Below are 20,539 nucleotides of genomic sequence, written 5' to 3' on the forward strand. Positions count from 1 at the left end.
ATAAGAGACTACGCACTGGGGGAACTACTGCACACACAGACCTCAGACGACACAGGGGCCCCAGTGGGGGGGGGGGGGGGGGAGTGATCGTTGTTGTCAGGGGGGAAAAACACGCACAAGGTGAACTTGAACTTGTTTGTGACCCGACAGAGACGTGTTTGGACATGAAGTCCACTCGACCCCCCCCCCCCCCCTCCCTTCCCCCACAGTGTGCAATCCTTCAGAGACATGGAAACGGATGAAAAAAAAGGTCCAGCCCGGCGGGCTGACGCAGGTCGATGCTGCAGTTTGCTGCTCAAGTCTTTCACATATACAGACGACCCTGAACAACACCAGCAGCAGCAGCAGCAGCCGGAGCAGGAAGTTGGGGGGGGGGGGACAATAGGAGAAAAAAAAAAAGTGGTCATCCGGAAAAGTTCTGCTCCGTGTTGCCTGTTCTGTGACACTTCACCACAGTAACACTGAGATCCAGAGTCTGAGCCAAAGAGCTTCTGTCCTCGTCCGATGACAAAGACGACGGAAGACCCTCCTCGACTCGGGCGCGCTCAGAGCGTCGTCGCTTCCTCGCGGATTCTCACAGCTGTGGGGAAAGGTCGCACCAAAAACAAGAACAGAATCGCCCCCTCCCCTCCCCCCGGGTCAATATCTACACCTGACGTTGAGCGGCTCTGCCGCCGCCGCCGCCGGCGAACTCAAAGCCTGGAACATCTAAGGGGTCTGGGGCGCTGCTCACTTGTGACAAAGATACGAAGCGAAAACATCATCTCATGCCTTGGACCACCGCACAGTAAATATGTCTTTCTACATTCTTGACACTTAGTGCATTGCATTCATACGGAAACAAAAATGAAATGATTTGGTGGAAGAAGAAAAGAAATACCAATTCATTTGGAAGGTTGGAGAACCTCCGCCTGCCGACCACACGTTTTTGAAAGAAAAAAACCCTATTCGCGACGACACCGAACCCTCCGACCACTTGCTGAACTTCCCTCTTCTACTTTACTTTTTCCCTCTCCATATATTTTATATTTGATTATTCACAGCAGTTCAACGGGTGAGCGCTCGACCCGAGTTGCGTTCAGGTCCGCCATGTTTGCCTGGTAAAAGGGGAAAACATGACCACCGACACTATCTGGAAGATTAAATTAACTTTTTTATTGTACATAGACACCTTTGTATTCACTTTTATTAATTTTTTTGGGGGGGACCACACCCACCACGTCACTTTCCTCTGTGATAAAACGCACCGTCGCACTTTCGTGGGTTTCGGCGCCAGAGCAAAGGAGACGGGTGTGGACTGCGGGCGGATGTGCGTAAATCTTTTAAAAAAACAAAAACAAGGTAAAAGACATGTTTAACTCCACATAGTTACACTTATCTTCAAGGAATAATAATAGTTATAATTCAAAAAATACTATTCTGAAATCCATCTGCGTCGACATCTCTCTTCTCTCTCGCTCACCATCACAATACTTCACCGACACACACACTCACACACACACACGACCCCTCCGGCTGAATCCCGTCAATCAACACTTACGGTAAAACTTTAGATATCAGGCTCCTCCCATCTGTCACCCGTCAGCGGGGCGTCCCACCAGCTCCAGGGTCTCCACCACTAACCGGCGCCTCAGCAGTAATTGGACCAAACGGAAGTTACATTTACACAAACTACTGCAGCTTTAATACGACAGAGTCCTGCGCCACCAGCGCCACCGGCAGCCCCGCGAAATGCTCACGAGAAAAAGGCGGAGGGCGAGAACAAGAGGCGGAGCTGCACAAGGTAGTAGCAGTAGTAGTAGTAATAATAGTGGTAGCAGTTCTAGTCGTAGCAGGAGAAGAAGACCTCGAGCTTACAGAGCAGTGACGCAAAATGGATCCCGTTGCAACTTCAGGAGCACCAAGAAAACGAGAGCGGGGGGGGGGGGGGGGGGGACAAAAACAAAAAATCCTTTGCCCCCTTTTTCTTGAATTCACATTTCAGTAATTTCTACTTCCTATCATACATTATTTAGTCACTGATTTCTATTTTATACGCAAGCCGTCACCTCTAGCTTAGGAGACGGGACGCAGCGAGAGGAGCTCGACGGATCCACGGGGGGCCGGGTTGGTTGTTGTTCTTGTTCTCTTTTGTTTTGTCCGAGGGGCTGACGAGACATCGACGGCGGGTTCTGAGATCCAGTGTTAGCGAGAGGGTGGAGGGCGAGGAGGACGAGGAGGGCCAGGAGGACGAGGAGGGGCGAGGAGGACGAGGAGGACGAGGAGGGGCGAGGAGGGCCAGGAGGACGAGGAGGGGCGAGGAGGACGAGGAGGACGAGGAGGACGAGGAGGACGAGGAGGGCGAGGAGGACGAGGAGGGCCAGGAGGACGAGGAGGGCCAGGAGGACGAGGAGGGGCGAGGAGGACGAGGAGGACGAGGAGGGACGAGGAGGGCGAGGAGGACGAGGAGGGCGAGGAGGACGAGGAGGACGAGGAGGGGCGAGGAGGACGAGGAGGGCGAGGAGGGCGAGGAGGGACGAGGAGGGCGAGGAGGGCGAGGAGGACGAGGAGGACGAGGAGGACGAGGAGGGGCGAGGAGGGCGAGGAGGGCGAGGAGGACGAGGAGGGGCGAGGAGGACGAGGAGGGGCGAGGAGGGCGAGGAGGACGAGGAGGGCGAGGAGGACGAGGAGGGCGAGGAGGACGAGGAGGGCGAGGAGGGCGAGGAGGACGAGGAGGGCGAGGAGGACGAGGAGGACGAGGAGGACGAGGAGGACGAGGAGGGCGAGGAGGACGAGGAGGACGAGGAGGGCGAGGAGGGCGAGGAGGACGAGGAGGGCGAGGAGGGCGAGGAGGGCGTGTGGACCTCTACCAGCTGAGCAGGTTGGTTCGGCCCAGAGTCATGAAGTAGACCTGGCTGGAGCCTCCGGACCGAACGGAGGCGAAGAAGACCTAAGGAGGACAGGAGACGCACATGTTCAGGTGCAGTTTGGATTTGAAACACATGGAAAACATAACTACTTTTTTATAGCTAGTGATTTAAAAAATGTAAAATGCGTAAATATTTTTTTTTTCTAGATTTCAAAGTAACTCAGGACAAAACTTAAATTCTGGTTGAACTCATGGAAATTACAAACATTATTGTTTGGTTTTTGGTGATAGAGTCACAACTTCTGAGTTTGTTTTTTTACAACATAATAAATAAGAGAATATGAAATATTAATTTCATAATAATTACAATTACTTGTTCTCCATAGAACTTTTAAATGGATGTATTAGTATTCTTAGTAGAATATAGTGGATTGATTGATTAGAACATTTAATTAGGAAAATATGTTCATATTATTTCTGCAGAATTACTGGCCTAAACAAATAATAAAAAACTCATGTGGAGGGACTTTTTTCTCTTTCTCATCTTTTCCTTTTACATTTGTTGAACAAACCTCATGAATCGATTAGTCAACTATCTGAGTGGGAAGCGGCTTCATTGTTTTATGGCGTCTGGAAAGAAAACACTCATTCCCACGGCACTTTCTGTACGAGCACAGGAACCACAGAGGAGAGGAGGACACACATTCTATCCTCACTTCAGTTCAAACGGGCTGGCAAACTTCCGAGGAGAAGGGAAACTAGAGCAGTCTGAAGTTACTTCCCGCAGCGGAGGCTGAGCAAACTGAATGTGAGTGTGGGAAAAACCTCGGGGCGGCAAACGGCAGCGTCAGCTTCAAAATCTATAAACGAATTCAGTCTGAACGGCGAAGAGAACCGGCTCCCGCGTGAAAAACAGAAACTCTCTTCTTTGTGGTTTACACTCCTCTCAGAATCCTCTCAGAAACTCTTCCCATCAGCCGACTACAACGCGTTGTCCACATGCGGGGCTCTCACCTTGTCGTTCCTCTCGCAGAGGAACTTGAGTCTCTGGGCTCGCTTGTGCATGAAGACGCCGTCCAGGTGTCCGGTCTCCACCGAGCGGATCTCGATGGCCTTCTCCCCCCAACCCATGATCTGGTTGGAGCGGATGTAGGCTGCGGAGGGGGCGTTCAAGTTAGCAAAACACACAAAACACGGAACTGAGTGTGTGCGTGTGTGTGTGTGCTCTGACAAATTGTCAATGTTCCCTGTGTTGCAAAAAAAACAACTGTTGCCTTGACAAAAGAACTTAAGGAACATAAAAGTATTTAGAGCCCGCATGAGCCTTTCACATGAATATCCGTTTCTGCGTTTATGTTTGCAGATATGAAAAAAAAATATTTTAAGAATAAACAAAGCAGGGCGTCCATGTTTACAAGTCAAAAAAAAAATCTCCTTTACTTCAATTGAATGACATGAAATATTTCAATACATATTTCCTTTTTTTCTTTTCTTTTTCGCAGCGGAATCAGAAAAGAGAGTTGACAAAAAATGAAATAATACAGTTTCTATCTCTGACTTTACCTAACATTTCTTTTTCTTCTGAATTTTTTTGGGCAAATTCACGTGAGGAAAAATTCTGTCTCTCTTTCATACAGTGATGTTTAAGATGAGACGTACAGACAGTTGTTTTTGTAAAACGGGAGGAAGCCTCTGATCCACAGACACTTCTCGGTTGTGTGACTCACCCACTGAGGTCGGCATCTCCCCCCACTGCAGCACCACGTCCTTGGTGATGCGGCCGTAGGTGTTCACGTAAACGCCCTCGTCCTCGTAGCACACCAGCAGCTCGATGCCGTCAGTGTTGGGCAGGATGATGATGGCGTGAGACTGGATATGGGTCTGGATCTGCAGGGCGAGACGCAGCAGACGAAAAAGGAGGAAAGGAGTCAAATCGTGAATATCCTTCCACACCAGCAGAAGTGAAAGTGAGATATTATCTCTTACGTGTGTGGGCAGGTAGATGTCGTAGACGGCCCCGGAGTCGACGTCCACGGCGTGGAAGCCCGAGCTGGAGCCGTAGATGACCTTCAGCCTCTGACCTTCCTCCACGGTCAGGTCGACCAGCAGAGGTTTGTGCACCAAGTCGCCGAAGGACTGAAGGACAAAGGTCAGAAAAACAGTGGGATCAGTAAACACTTGCCAGGGCAGAGATTATTAATATAGACGGATTGTACAGACAAAGCTTTTTATGAATTTGTAGTTTGAACAAGTTCATCTGAGAGGTTTTACACCTGGTCATCTAGGTCAGTCTTCACGCTCTCACCTTGAAGGCCATGAACTTGTGGTAGGGCTTCGGTGCCCAGGCGTAGACCTCCACCGAGTTCTTCAGAGCCAGAACCAAAAATTTGATCCTCTCATATTTCACTGATGAACAAAAAAACCCCCCAAAACATTAGAACAACAAACGCACGTAATCAGCATCAGGGCGGAGAAACTAAAATGTGTTGCAGAATTCAGTGTAGGGCTGCAACTAACGATTAATCTGTTGATTCATTTCTCGATTCATTGATTAGTTGTTTGGAGCAAAGTTTAGAAGCAGCAAAGAAACCAGAATATATTCACATTTCAGAAGCTGAAATTAGTGAATTCTGACTTTTTTTTTCATGACAAACTACTGTTTAATTCGTAATCAAAATAGTTGGCGATTAAATTAGTAGTTGATTACTAATCGATTAACTGTTTCAGCTCTAATTCAGTTTATATCAGCCATATTTCTCATATAATCTTTTGTTAAAGTTCTGGCTTGTGCACTGCAAAAATGTTGTTCTCTGGAATTTATGTATTTATATAGAACTTGAAGCAAAAGAAAGGGTTTTGGGTTCAATTAACAGACATTTGGATTTTGACTAATGTTCTCTTCGTCTTGAAAAGTTCTCCACTTTGCACATCCTCCAACAAAACATCGACGGAGTTTTTACAAAAAATTTCAAAAACGGAAATAAATCTCCTGGACAGGAAACGGAGTCACGACTGACAGCTGTGATCGGCGGAGAGAGGGGTTTCCAAAAGGAAGTGCCCGACTCCGCTCAGTGGAACAAACCATCAGCGAGGACATTCTGACTTTCAGACAGGTCAGTGCAGTTACGCGTGCCGCTTGGACGTCCCTGCTGCGGTGTTACTCAACCGAGGGCTTTCCCTCCATCGTTTATCAGCCATGTGCTCTTGTACAAAGACACTTAAACCGTGTATGTAAAGTTTGCAAATGTAAACTCAGTCCAGATGTGGCTGTAGCTTAAAGAGGCAGTAAGGGTCTTCATCAACACAAGCATCATCTGCGGACCAGATGCAATACTGGACATGAATGTGGCGAAATCCCCGATATTGCAATTCAAAACTATAGGCTGCGGGAACGTGACCTACCAACGTTGTAGTGGACGCAGCCCTCCAGGTCTCCGACGGTGGTCCAGCCCTGCTTCTTCTCCACCTCGGGGTCGTTGTGCAGGATCTTGTTCCTCAGCCAGGACAGGTAGTAAACGCGCAGCTTGTTCTTTTTACCTGCCGACGGATGGAGAAACGTCAAGTCGGCAAACTTAACTCTCGACAATCAGTGAAGAGTGTGTTTTTCTCTAAAACTCATTCGTCCTCCTCCTCAAGCCTGTGTTTAGTGTCAGTCTGTGGCGACAGAAGAAGCTACGAGCAGAAATTTGTCTAACGGTAAATTTGTCCTTCATAATACAAAGTTACCCTGAAGGACCAATGTCCCTATTGGCTGCCGAGTGCTTGCTGAGGTTTCATTCCAGCCCACAATGATCCTCAGTTTTTTAATTTGCCGTGCGTCTGAGTGATTCTCATCTTTATTTCATGCTGCACTGACCAAACTGATAAATTTGTATCACAGAATATGCGAGTCCTTGTGGAGGAACCTTTCTGCTCCGTACTGCGTGTCTACAGTGTTTCGCAACATTTCAAGTGTCGGTCAAGTTGGGATAAAACCAACGACATGCAGAGGAAAATCTGTGACCTACAGCCCAATAATAATAACCATAAAAACACTGTAGGATGACATGTAAATAGTCTGATTACTAGATGGCTGATATTTTTAATTTATAGTATAGAAACAAAGACATTTGGAGAAAGCAGAGCAGCTGATTGCAGCAAAAAAACACTAAACTCGAGGCTTCAAAATGGCGGGTGCCTCCTTGAATTTGAACCTACGCCGGTCGAGACGGACAGTCACCCAACCCAAAGTCCGGTTCTGTCCGGAGGCTTCTTCCTTCTCCCCCATCGCCAAGTACTGTACTTGCTCATTGCAGGATAATAAACATATTATACAATAACTGTAAAGTGCCTTGAGACTTATATCTTATAATCTAATGTTGTTTTCCTTCTTCCCGTCAACAGCTGTCAAAATGTTCCCTGATTCCCAAAACGAACACATGCAGTAGATAAAGCCATTATCACAGAGCGTCTTATTTATGGATATATCCGCTGACTTTCATTCTGTGCACCCGCAACACTGCCGACCGTGTCAGTGTATGATCCGTCGGCCTCTCAGCAAGTGTGTGCGTGAGTGATCCAACTTTCCATGACGCATGATGGGCACGTTGTTAACGAAAACAAATCGACGCACGTTTCCCTGCGGTATTTCCTTCCATTGCGGAAAAAGCTCAGAGTGCGTGTGTGTGTCCGTGTTACATATTGTACACACACATGACGTGGTCTCGGCGAGCGGGAGATTTACTCAATATCCGTTCGGCTCAAAATATCAGGTTGTGACACTTTGTGACTGCGCTGCCGCTGTCCGCGCATGTGTGGGTGACATTGGGAAAGAGGAGAAGTAGGAACGAGGATGCACTTTCAATCTGAGAAGTGCTGGGCTGTGCGTGGGGTTGAAAACGATTTGTGCAACTTCAGACATAGATGCACAATCAGAACGTGTGGAAGGTTTTGGTGTGTGTGTGTACCTGATATAGTGACCAGAACGTTGAGTCCCTCCAGGACGTCCATCTGCTGGAAGCGCCGTCGGCTGATAAGAGGGTAAACTTTCCCCTGACCGCTGCGATCCAGCAGCATCAGACCGCTCTCCGTCCCGACCAGTAGGTTCACCCCTACACACACACACACACACACACAAAGACACACACACACACACACACACACACACACACACACACACACACACACACACACACACACACACACACACACACACACACACACACACACACACACACACACACACACACACACACACACACACACACACACACACACACACACACACACACACACACGGTTAAGGAAAACCGACAACAGCTGGAAACACGCTCAGCAGTGTGGTCAGACAGACTGAACACAGAATGTAGCTTCATCAGTGTTTTGCTGCCGCCCGGTGGTGAAAAATTGAATAGCTACAATTTTTCCAAAAATAATTTGATTATTTCAAATCACTTCAGCACCGTGTGACCAAAAAGGCTAATGTTTTAGTTGTGTTGAACCTCTCAAATCATGGTGAATGTGAAAGGTAATAGGGGGATTTATAGAAATGCAGATGTCTGCAAATTAAAACCATGATTTAATTGCGGCCTGTTCCTCCACACACGTGCAGTTCTGACCCAGCGGCTTACAACGCAGTGCACTGACTCACATTAAACCATGTGAAGTAGAATCATTTATTTATTCAATGTCTAAACTGTAACATGGCTGGTAACAGAACTACTCGCTGACTTATTAACCCCGGGAAACTGCCAAATTGAGAGTTTTTTCTCTTTAGAGTGTCTTTAGAGTTCTTACCCCAGAGGGCGGCGCACAGGATCTCCGAGTTGAACCTCTTCTTGTACTTGCGGATCTCCGGCGTGTCGCTCTGCGGGCGAGTGTTGACCGGGTTGACGTTGACCACGGAGCCCTTCCGCGACGGGTCGGCCCGCAGCGCCTCTGCCAGCCGCGCTTCGTTGCTGTAGCCTAAGAGGTCAAAGGGAATGGCTTAGGTAGGAGGACGGTGTAGGTAGGATGTAGAGTTCACCAGGCGGGGGGAGGCCAGTCAAACGGTCCAGCATTAGAGCGGTTAAGGCGTCTTTCTTCATTTTGCTTTTGTTAATCATGAGGATTGCTTGTCATGAAAAATTCTAAAATTGGAGGGCAAGGGAAAGTTTAGTTTGTGAGGAAACTTTATGTCGATAAAGTGGGACAAGCTGCAGTCTTATTTTAAAAGCTGCGTGTCAGACAGCAGGTCACTGCTCGTCTCTTCTCGACTTCAGACATCTGCAGGCAAATCTAATCAGTGATCAAACGCCGGCTGAACAATCTTCATATAGTCAAAGGGTCAGTGACGGGTCACCGGCTGCATCGGTTCTATGGTAATGACTCGGCACACCAGAGTCCTTAGGGCGGGAAAAAAGATCAGTCATAAGAATCAGTATCATAAATTTTATCAGCATCATAGCTGCTTATGCATCGGGCCCAGAATTTGGTGCTACATCAATCAACTTTTGTAAGCATGTGGGACTTTTTGTGATACAGAGCATTAACCATGTTCTAACAAGAAGTGTGTTTTTGACACATTTTTGACGTACTCCTCTTGGAACAATTCACTGGATTCATGTTTTAAATTTTGGGGTTCATTGGCGACCACTTTTTTTCTTGATGTCTTGTCGTCCCCCCCCCCGCCAACTTTGAGAAGGGACATACCGACGTTGTTGAGGGCGCTGCCGGTGGACGGAGAGACTTGGAGGAGGCGCGGGTCGATGAACGGCGTGAAGGAGGAAGAAGACTTGTGTTTCTGCATGTTGTTACTAGACTGGCTCTGCAGGAGCGACAGAACAAGAGTCAGTGGTGGTGACAGAACATCACAGGAGCCGTCATATTTGAAACATGAATGTAAAACGAATCAGCAAGGTAATGGAGTCAAACAAGTCTGCAAGCGGAGGTATTTCTAGATGTGATACATGCAAACACAATGGACATTCAGTCAAAAGGAAAAAAGGCAAAAACAATGGCGGAAGGTAAAAACATATTGAGTGCTGTTGACAAAAAGGACAGAAGGGGGAAAAATAAGTATTTCCATGGGAAATGTACTTGCCGTTACGCCTCCTAACTGCCCTGTTGGCCTATCAATTTTTTCCGGGGAATGTGACAATATGATTCGTTTGCTGGAAATAGGCAACATCAAGTAATAAAATGAGATTGCAACCACAACCAGCCTCAGAGGACACTTTAGCAAATAAGCTCCAAAGCCACAGCTAACAGGCCTGTTTGCGATCAGGAAACTCACGGAGGAGAAACGGGACTGCGGCTGCAAATCCTTCACCTGAAGTATTAAACCAAAGTACCTTACATGTGTTTTTCTCATGAACTTAAAAGGGCAAAAAAATAATTAAAGTGTGGTTTGTCTTCCAAAAGAGCCCTTTAATGCAGCCCTTCACCAACACCGTCATCTCCCTGCAGGAAGCTTGTGACGAGAGAAGAGGAGGAAAAAAAACATCAAGAAATAGTGAAGAGAAACATGTAGAGCTAGAGACAGATCAGAAGAGGGCGCCCTTCCAGATCTAGGACATAGAAATACAGCCGCTGTAGAAGAAGACGGGTGAGTCTCCGTGTCGGGGGTCTCGGCGACATACCTCTGCGAGGAGGATGCCGAGCTTGTCCAGGGGACTCTGGGGGGACATGGAGGAGGGGCTGGCGAAGCCGGAGGAGGAAGGGGAGGTGGATGCGGAGGAGGAGGGGCTGGAATGGTGGCTCTGCTGGATCAGGTCTGGGAGGTGGTGGATGCGGCCAGCGAAGCCGTTGCGGTCCGCGTGCTGTGTGGGGTGATGTTGGTGGTGGTGGTGGTGGTGGTGGTGGGGGCTGGGGGTGTGGTTGCCGAGACCCGGGCCGGAGCCCGAGCCGGGGCTCGGGGCGAAGCCCGCGAGCAGGCCGGCGGTCTGCGCTTGGCCCGGGCTGGGGCAAGAGCCGGGGCTCTGGCGCTTTCTGTTATCACCTGCACTCTGGAAGTAGAAAGAGGGGCAGACGACTTTGGGTCTAGATGTGCTCCTGAGGAGTTCAGGCGACGGGAAGCTGTGAGCTAGAGCCAAGGGCAAACTACAGTGGCTATTCTACAGGCGGAAAGAAAACCCTCGTTAGCAGACGAGTATCTGGTCAGACAATCTGATGAGTCATTTTTAAGGTGTTCGAAAAAATGACCTATTCTTGACTTCACGTGATAACTGATAAAATAACCAAATCCAAACTTATTAATTGGACTGACAACTATAACAATCCTGAAAACAAGTCTTGCGTACACAATCGGTGAGGTTCTGTGCTTCTACACTCTGGAGCTACTCGTCATCGGGGGGCGGAGACACGTGATCAACACGAGATGCAAACACGATGGGAAAAAACAATCGGGGCATGAATTAACAAAAAATACTCAAAAAAACAACCCAGGACAAACTAAAAGGGGTGTGTAACGTCGTCGGTGTGCGTTTGTCCCGACTTGTACCTGTCTGACGATCAGGGTGCTGTCTTTGCAGGGCGTCGACCCCGCGTCGCTCTCGCCCTCGTCGTGAACGATCATGGTTTTCACCGACTCCGTCTCGCCGTTGCTCAGCCTGGAGGAACTGCAGGGACAGGAGAGGAGACGGCGACTTAACACATGCAACATCCTTTTTTTTTTATCCGTTTCATTCCGGTGGCCGATGCTAAGTGAGCTCATGAGGTCGGAGGTTTCGAGTACATACACGGCTTTGGAGTCCTCCGGGCCAGAGGTCGACTCTTCGCCCGCCTCCTGGTCCACCTCCTCGTCGTCATCTTCGTCGGTGGTGTCCGAGTCGTCGCTGGAAGACGAGTAATCCGTCACTTTGTTCGGGGGGCGAACGTCGTCCACTGCACGCAGCTCCTTGGCCAGAGCCGTCAGGTCCTAAAGGTCAGGAGGAACCAGGGTCAACCAGGGCTCTCATCGATTTTCTACTTTTCTCCGTCTGTTGGAATTTTGTCCATTCACTCAGTCGACTGTTAGCAAAGAGGTCACATGAGAATTTCAGTTAATCACAGCGGGAGAAAAGAAAAAGAGAAAGTCTGCCGGAGAGGAAGAGTGGTTAGACGAGCCAGTGTGAGAGCAGGAGCAAAGGCGAGAGATGAAGTGAGGAGAAAGGAGATGATTGTCGTACGGGGGGAGGGGGGGGGGGGGGGGGGGGGGGGGGCAGCCGACGCTCCCCAAGCTACTGAAGGTAAGGTTAGTGGGTTAACGCTAATAATGAGACAATCGTTGGGGCTGCAAAGATGAAAAAATCATAACAGTATAGAAGAAAAAAAAAAAAAGTAAATTCTTTGATTTGGAGGTTAGAGAAAGCATGAGTTTAAAAATGTCTGCCGCCCAGCCAGAGGGACCAGAGACAAAGCCATTTCACCACGTCTCCCCTCAGGTCACCGCATTGGACGGTGAGCAGATCACATGACACGTGTCCATCACTCATACTTTCATGTAACTATCACAACACAAGCGGATCTACAGACGGATCTATATCCCTCCCAGCAAGCGGAGCTACATGTGCCGGCCGGTCGGCTTTTGCGTCAACTCCTCACCGCTGGTCTGCTCGGCCTGACCAGGTCCCTCCTCTCCTCTGGTTTTTTCCCAGCGTTCTCTGGCCGTTGGAGGGGTGAGCCCTCCGATTTGGAGGAGGCTAAAAGGAGGTGGAGGCGAAACGGTCAGTACGTGAAACTCAGTACGTGTACGTGTTTATTACAGCGGCACATCGGGGGTTGCTTTTTGAAGTTTGATCGTCCACCTCCTTGCATGTTTTTGTGTGTGTGTGTGTGTGTGTGTGTGTGTGTGTGTGTGTGTGTGTGTGTGTGTGCGGACTCACAGCGGGCCCTGAATCTCTCTCCAGAGCCGCAGTGAGAGCCGGGCTGAGAGCTGGAGTTACTGGAGCTGCTGGAGGAGGAACTGGAGCCTCCGCTGCCGCTGTTACTGGCCGCTTTGGGAACCAGCTTCTCCACCCGCTCCCACAGCAGCCGAGGCTCCGCTGCACTGTGGAGCCAACGGTGGTCAGAGGTGAGGCAACTTGTAAGCTGGTCGACGGTTTCACAGGAGCGACGTTGTGCCGACTGCACTTTGACAATTTTAAAATCAAGATGCTGATGGATCATATTTTTGGCGGATAATATATATTTGAAAAGCTGATGAGCAAAGCTGCCAATCAGGAAACAATATATGGTTAGAAAAATTGTTACTTTCACCAGAAGTTTGGCTTGGTTGAATTTTTTCCGAAGCATTTTTGGATTCCCCCCCCCGAAATTGTGGACATTTTTAAATGTTTATTTTTTGTTTTGAGAAAAATAAATGATAAAATTGAACATTAAAATTGTGAATGGGCACACACATATACAAAGCTACTCTGAACAAAGGAGGGAAAGACAGACAGACATATCCAATAAAAAGGTATAATTGTGTAATGTGATTTAGTATTAGAATTAAAAAATATATATTCTGTTTAACTTAATTATTTCTATTTCGTGGGCATTAGATTATATTTTCAGCGGCGGAAGAAGAGTACAAATATGCTGAATAAATAACCGTACAGTAAGAGCAGGCGATGCGTTCTTCGAGAGAAATTCTGCATCGCAGACTCAAAAGGAAAGAACGATATGAGAATCTCATGAGAAGGTTTTTGTGGTTTGGAAACAGGAAACGGTTCCTGTGTGAACACACACAAGTGAAGTATCACAAAGTTAGACAGCGAGCGCTGTTACATAAATCCTCCCACGCAACCAAGACAAGATCTATCTCCACACAAGACGAGTCATTAAGAAACTCATTCTTTTTTATTCTATCGCCATTCTAAAACCAGCCGCCAGGATACACACTGCTTCTACAGCACCTCGCCTCACTTATGTAAACTTACTTCACTAATACAGTATATTATCCTCTAAAGATACGGAGGCCGAATTCTATCTGTTTCGTCTTACATTTGTTTTTTCTCATCTGTAATTTGATGTCATTTCTGTTTTAGACCCTTGATGTTTTTAATGAACTATTATAGCATTTATTTAATGAGCTATGGCAAAATCTAGATTTTTGCCTTGTGTCCTATAGTTCTTTTTTATCCTATAGCCAATTGGTGCTTGTGTTAACAACAGAGAGGAGACTAATCAGAAATATGGAGCGAGAGAGAAGGAACAATAGTGACCTAAAGTGTGAGGACGAAAACAAAAAGCAGAGAGAGAGAGAAACACAGAATCATAGAACTCGGTGGGTCGGGCTCAGTTTACCTGGCAGCGCTGCGGTGAGCGGCATGGCTGCCGTGTGCGGCGTTGCCGTGGTGCTTAGGCGAGTCTCGCCTTGTCAGCACGGGGGACCTTGATGTAGTCCTGACAGGAACCTTATGTGATAAAGACAGTGACCAGCTCACACATACTGTACGCACTCGGGGAGCATGATTGTACGTGATGGGGCGGTGAGAAAAAGATACACAAAACATGCTTCAATCTGTCAGAATTCCTCTTTGTGTAGCAGCATCGCAACAACAACACACTCTCGTCTCGTCCACTAGAAAACTTCTGTCTAGTCGCAGCTATGTCAGGTTCCACCAGCTAAGAAGTCAAATAACCCGCATGAAAGGATAAGTTGTTCCAACTTTGGCTGTGATATCATGATAGTAAACTCTGTTTGTGTGTGTTCTATCTCCAGATGATTAAGAAGAGGAAAAATATGGCCCCAAATACACATTTTCCAGGATATCTCTGCAAAAAAATAGAGACACGATCTGATGCTTACATTGATCCCCAAAAAAAAATGATTCCCCTCATATGATGTCATGTGATAAGTGACGTCGTGCAGAGTTTCTCTAAAGGCAGGACCTAAAGTACGACCTGAAGACCGAAAAAACATGCTATGATCATAAGGTAGGAATGATGTCATTGTGACGCCACGTAATGACAGACGTCATAAGGTCTGTAATATGGCGAACGGTTTGCAGAATTTACCTGCAGACTGAGAGAATATGACACTAAGGGGGATTCCGCTCGTTCTAGACGCCCTAAATCGACTGAACCCTTCATCTCTCCCAAACACGTCCAGAGCAACACTGTACATCAATTGAGCGAATGCAAAAACCTTTGATAGCATCCAAAGCGCAGCACAGCGACATAAACAGACAGAGTTGTTTTGCTTTGTTTAGAAGTTTAGGTGAGGGGGGAAATCATGGACGAGATATGAACTGATGTTAATGAAAGGTCAGTCTTTCCTTAGTAACACGCTTCTGCTGTACTGCTCATGTATAGGGCCCAGAATTTGGTGCTACACCCCTGCTTGTGGATACATGTTGACGTATGTGCAGTTTGTACCAAACGGTTGAGTCTGGACCGGGCTGTGGTTCGACTTGGCAGCGGGTTCTTAACCAAGGCCTTTTCTCGTTTCTGGGAGAAAGATAACTTTGCCTCAGAGGGCTAAATTTAGATCTTTCTTTTTCTTTTTAAATTCTCACTGCCCACATTTATGTGGCAGCGCTCCTGTCTTTCCTATACTTAACCGTAGTCTTCAACGCCCTATACATTCAGATGGAAAAGTACTGTGTTCTCTGAGCGCAGAACTCGTGTCTCCCTTTTGCTTATTTTCTTTTTTCTCCCTCTGTAGTTATTTTTATGTGATTTTGTGGCCATACAGTGAGAGGCTAAATTCGTCTGGTAAAACAGAAACATTTTGGACAACATGCACTGGTGCTGAACATCGTCAAAGAACCTGCAGCTACATTACAAAGGCTCCTATGACTTTATAGAGCCGCCATATTTACAATGTCTACTCTCTTCTCATGATACTTCCTGTATCGGGGGAATAGTTTCAGAGCAATATCCAATATGTGTCCTCACGAAACCTAAGGTAGACACTGACTGAATCTAATATATGGCGGGAAAAAAGTGATTTAAAGCTGCTGAGCAACCTGCTTATTTAAAAACAAACGGATGTTTTCACGTAATGGCAATTTGATAAAATCATCTCTAATTCCCCGACAAGCTTTTGTAGAAGAAAATCCAATAAAACTGAGTAATGAATTACTGAGAGCAGAAGGAATGAGGCAGAGGCTGTGAAGCCATTAAAGTAATGAGGTGAACAGTTCAGGAGAACGACAGTTTGATCTCACAGGAAATGGGAGTATCTAAACTACTGCTGCTGCCAGACTTCACTGGGGGTCTTTCTCCCTGTCCTTACCCTGGGCGGGACCTCCTCTGAAGGGGCCAGTTCGCGGGGCGAGGCCCTGGCCTGGGGGCGGGGCTGTGGGTCAGTGCGTGCAGGCGTGGCTGTTGATGATGATGATGATGAGGAGGAGGAGGAGGAGGATGGTGATGAAGATGAAGGAGGGTGATGGTGGTGTTCCTGGCTGTTGCGGAGGTGCAGATTTTCAAAGCTAGGCGCGAGCGGCTCGCTGAAGGAGTGCGGCCGCGACGCAACGGGCGCGGCGGCGGTGCAGGGGTTCGACGCCACGCTGCCGCTGCTCTTTAAAGCGGCCACGTGGGAGCGGACCTTACAGACGACAAAAAAACAGAACACATTGGGGAGGGGAGGGGGGGGGCAGGTCAGTTTGCATGCAAAATGAAAAAGACTGGGGAAATTAAAAAAGACAGTTATAACGACAAAAGGAGGTAGAGCGAGAGATGAAGCTGAGTCGATCCTCGGTCACATGGATTCTCTTTCGTTATTCTTAATGACCTTTAGCGAATAAACTGGTTTGGTGATATTGTACAGTATGTACAATTTTGAATAATACAACACGTTGGACGTTGAGAATAATTAATTTCAAGAAGGGCACAGGTATGAATGTCATCCCAATGACAAACTAGTAAATGATTAATAACTAGGATTAAGTTTATCTCAGCAAAAGCTTTGAAACTATTGAACTTCAAGACGATCTAAGGCTTTGAGTTCTGATTAAGTGATTTATAAAAATAGAGATATCTCAGTGTCTCATGTCCGGCTTTAAATTTTTTAAACATTCTACAGTCCGAGTTTTATTCAGATCAACACTAATCGGGACTGGACCTTTAGGTGGTGAGACAACTCTGAGTTGACTCAGGACGACTGGGCGTCGTTATGAATTGTAATAAACAAGGGCCTCAATGAAGGCTGATATGCAAACATACAACATAATAATAATAATACAATTCATTTATAGAGCACTTTTCATTGCTAAAAGTAGGCAGGAACACGTGGTTCAGGTCATACAACATGCGATCAGGGCAACAAAGCTTGTAACTTTAAAACCGGATGTTTTCTTTCTTTCCCCTAAACCCTGAACTTCTCCTTCTCAATTCTCTGGCGCTGCAGCGTCTTGCTTTATTTAATACTTGGAAATGAAAGTAATTCAGACAATTTTCATTTTGATATAATTAGCTCCAACCAGAAGAACACAGTGCATGTGTGTGTGAGTGTGTGAGTGTGTGTGTGTGTGTGTGTGTGTGTGTGTGTGTGTGTGTGTGTGAGAAACAATGTTGGAACACAGCGTCACATCTGAACCCGATTACTCTAACAACTAATGAGCGAAAAACGCATTAATCCACGTTGTAACATTTCGGGGCAAACGTTTTAATACAGCACCCGCAAGTTACATCATTCCCCCCCGCCGCCATTTTAACAACGTTACAGGATCCGCTCTGTATAATTTAATCTGTGTGACATATTCAAAACAGATTTGACTCTGCTGAACCGTGATTATTCATGCTCAGTGGGTTGAGTCCTTTCGCTGGGAAGATGACTAATGCCGTCTGAGTCACTCTTGAGTGCCCGTGATTTATGGATGTTTGTAATCACCGGCACAATGAGGGAAGTAGAGCGAGGGGAGCCGAGACATACAAACTCCCAACGTACCACCTGACAAAAACAAGTCTCATGTTCACGGAAAACACACACATGACTCCGTAATAATTACACATTTGACAGGTGGGAGGACGACCTGTCAATCAAAGGGTTAGTCATGGGAGAAGAAGTTGTTTCTTTAGACGAAGAAGCACTTCTTCTTTACAAGGGCAACATTTGGCATCGTGTTCACACACACAAAAAAATCTTCTGTCTGGAAATGAAAACACGCACATGAGATTTGATGCAGTTTAACATCTTAGGTTGAGGCAACTCAAATGGAATCGATGACAACCCTAAGAGCCATGAGAGGGTTCGACAACAGCAGATAGTTTGGATCCATTATCCAGAGGAAACAACCTAAAGGAGCTAAATGCATAAATCAGGAAGGAGAAAAATCACAGCACAGCAGCGCAACTCAGTAAAAACATCCACTTAAAGGAAACTCTTTAAGAGCAACGACTCAAGTTTGTTCAAATCACCTTAAAAAGAGAGGTTATTTTCTGAAAAAAGGAAAACAGGCAACATCTGGAGTCGGTGAAGACGGGGGGAGGTTCAGCCACATGACGGTGAAGCTGCAAAACGAGGCTGATGTTCTCGTTTCCCAGTGAACTGGCTCTTTGGAGAGACACGTGGAACGCAATTCCCTCCACGACAAACACAGAATGACTTAATCTCCCAAAAAACAGGTAAAAAAAAAAAGACTAAATATACGAGATGTATTGTTTTATAGCTGCTAACGCTTAAAATCTTAATAGTCAATACGCTGGGTTGTGAGAATCTGTGAGTCTTGTAGCCTGCAATCACGCAACATCATCAACTTTTAATTTTAAGTAACAGCACGAAGTCTTCAGTTGAAAACAGAAAACACAAGCAATGTCATTGGCTTTTCCAGTGGGACGGTTAAAAATGAGCGAGCCCCACAATTTTCTTTTGGTCAGGACCAAGTTTGTCCAGGAAAGGAAGGCAGGCATCATATGACATACACGCGTCACATGACTCCGCTGTTTACTTTTTGGTTTGAGGAAACATATGAGTCAGTCTCTCCCACCGAGTCTCGGCCTATCCTCTCTGTTGTGGACATGATTACACAAACAGCACGAGAGACGAAGTCAGCAATGGGGGGGGGGGGGGGGGTTTAAATCAAGAACTCGCTAATTGTGTCTCCTTCTTCCCTTTAACCCACAACATAATTAAAAATTACCAGCGGACTCAAACGTGTGTCAAACTTCACACCAACTCCAAACGCTGCCTGTGTGGAACAGCCGTAGCAGTAAAGACGAAGTTATAACTTAGAAAGGGGGGGGGGGGGGGTTTGAGGTCACCGCGGTTACCTGTGGGTCCGCGGGGCGGTGCATGGCCGGCGCCGCCTCAGATGCCGGGTTCCCATTGGGGTAGGACGACTCGGAGCGCGGCGGCACCGGCGGCTGCGGTGGTTTAGTCTGGGCCGCTTGAGGTGAACCCTGGTTGTTCTTGCGGTACCGCTCATCCGCCTGTGGAGGACACACACACACACACACACACACACAAGTTGAAGGACGTGCACACAGTGGACAGCAGCATTAGCAGCGGTCTGGGAGGTAAAGGTCAAAGTGTGTCAGTGCATCAAGAGCAGGGTAAGTGGACAGAAGCCATCAGACGCTACGGGTTGTTAGGAGATGTTTAGACAATCATCTGCTGACACAGGAACAACAAAGCACTTGCTCAAAGGACAGCAGTGTTATCGTTGTTGCCACAATATTCCCACATCCGTCATGCGCTCATTTCATGAGGAGAGAAAAATATTCACGGTGAAAACAGGAAGGTTAGACAACACACCGAAGGTCCGGGACACGGATCCACACTGAAAACTGAGGGAATGTTTCTGTTTATGTATCTTGAGTCTTCTTCTTTTTTTTTTTTAACCCTACAACTTTATTAGTGGTTTTTCAAACCTTTATTTGAAAAAAGCTGCAAGAGCAAAAACTACTCTACGAATAAAAAAAAATCTCAGCAATTAACTTGAAATATTATTTTATTATTAGCACTAGGAATGATAGATTGAAAAAATATGAAAAATATGACATATGCTGCGTTCCATCACACTTCAGAACTACCAACTTTGAATTTCGACTCAGAAGGTCGGCGGGACCTCAGCAACCACGACTTTGAAATCCAAGATGGCTGCTCTGTGTATCAACAGTCTTTACTGTTTATAAGCACTTCTGTCTCATTTGTGTCTCATAAAAAGTTGTGGTACACATAGATCTGTCCAATTACTGTCTGTGGACGTGTCACTGCGGCGTTAGCACGAAATGCCGAGTAATGCGTTGTTGGTATGAACCGGTTTTGCTAACAACGGCTAGCAGCAGGCGTCCATCTTGTTCTTTGCCTTCCGACCATGTGCAACTGGAACGCAATAAACTTATTCTGGTGTGATGTCATTCCGAGCTCCGAGGTCAAATGGTCAAAAAAACAAACCACAAATAAATATGAACAGCATAGATCAGAGCCAAATTTAAACTAAACTATAATAATCCCAGGAAGCATGAGTTGTCTTTTTGAGAATAAAGTCAGTATACGGGTTAGGATTGTCATTAGGTCCCAAAACTCTCAAACTTGACTAAATGACATTTAACAAGCCAGATCACGACCAGTATAATACCTGTTCCTTTCGATCTATTGATCAGTGTTAAGATATTTCAAATTTTCCTGAATCAAGCATTTTCTGAGCATATGAATGCATATATTAATTGATTTTTTGGCGAGTTCTGGCCATGATATTGATGAAAGCAGTTTCACCATAAAGCGGTCAATCAATCAACGTCCTTCATCTAGAGGTAAACGTAGAGAAGCCAGCCAGTCTTTGCCCGACGTCACTAGAAGACACTTCACCGTGCCCCTGCTTT

At 46.7% G+C, this 20,539-nt stretch overlaps 1 protein-coding gene across 9 annotated transcripts in view; it reads right to left on the bottom strand.

The window, feature by feature from the left end:
* Positions 1–2,709: 2,709 nt before the first annotated feature.
* LOC118320415 (mitogen-activated protein kinase kinase kinase kinase 4-like) overlaps positions 2,710–20,539 on the bottom strand; it is a 70,882-nt gene continuing 53,052 nt past the window's right edge. For 2 of the 9 annotated variants that reach the window (XM_047337317.1, XM_047337319.1), the window contains 16 exons: positions 18,986–19,144; positions 16,011–16,322; positions 14,075–14,184; positions 12,670–12,833; positions 12,389–12,486; positions 11,545–11,723; positions 11,307–11,424; positions 10,447–10,812; positions 9,518–9,632; positions 8,624–8,791; positions 7,795–7,938; positions 6,251–6,385; positions 5,154–5,254; positions 4,576–4,984; positions 3,863–4,002; positions 2,710–2,929 (listed from right to left, as the gene is read on the bottom strand). In XM_047337317.1, coding sequence (XP_047193273.1) covers positions 2,846–2,929; positions 3,863–4,002; positions 4,576–4,984; positions 5,154–5,254; positions 6,251–6,385; positions 7,795–7,938; positions 8,624–8,791; positions 9,518–9,632; positions 10,447–10,812; positions 11,307–11,424; positions 11,545–11,723; positions 12,389–12,486; positions 12,670–12,833; positions 14,075–14,184; positions 16,011–16,322; positions 18,986–19,144 — 2,802 coding nt within the window. In that variant the 3' untranslated portion in view covers positions 2,710–2,845. The remainder of the gene's footprint in view (positions 2,930–3,862; positions 4,003–4,575; positions 4,985–5,153; positions 5,255–6,250; positions 6,386–7,794; positions 7,939–8,623; positions 8,792–9,517; positions 9,633–10,446; positions 10,813–11,306; positions 11,425–11,544; positions 11,724–12,388; positions 12,487–12,669; positions 12,834–14,074; positions 14,185–16,010; positions 16,323–18,985; positions 19,145–20,539) is intronic. The other 7 variants (XM_047337321.1, XM_047337322.1, XM_035651194.2 and 4 more) reach the window with 6 other exon arrangements.

The sequence above is a fragment of the Scophthalmus maximus genome, chromosome 14, assembly GCF_022379125.1.
Source record: "Scophthalmus maximus strain ysfricsl-2021 chromosome 14, ASM2237912v1, whole genome shotgun sequence".
Classification (NCBI taxonomy): domain Eukaryota; kingdom Metazoa; phylum Chordata; class Actinopteri; order Pleuronectiformes; family Scophthalmidae; genus Scophthalmus; species Scophthalmus maximus.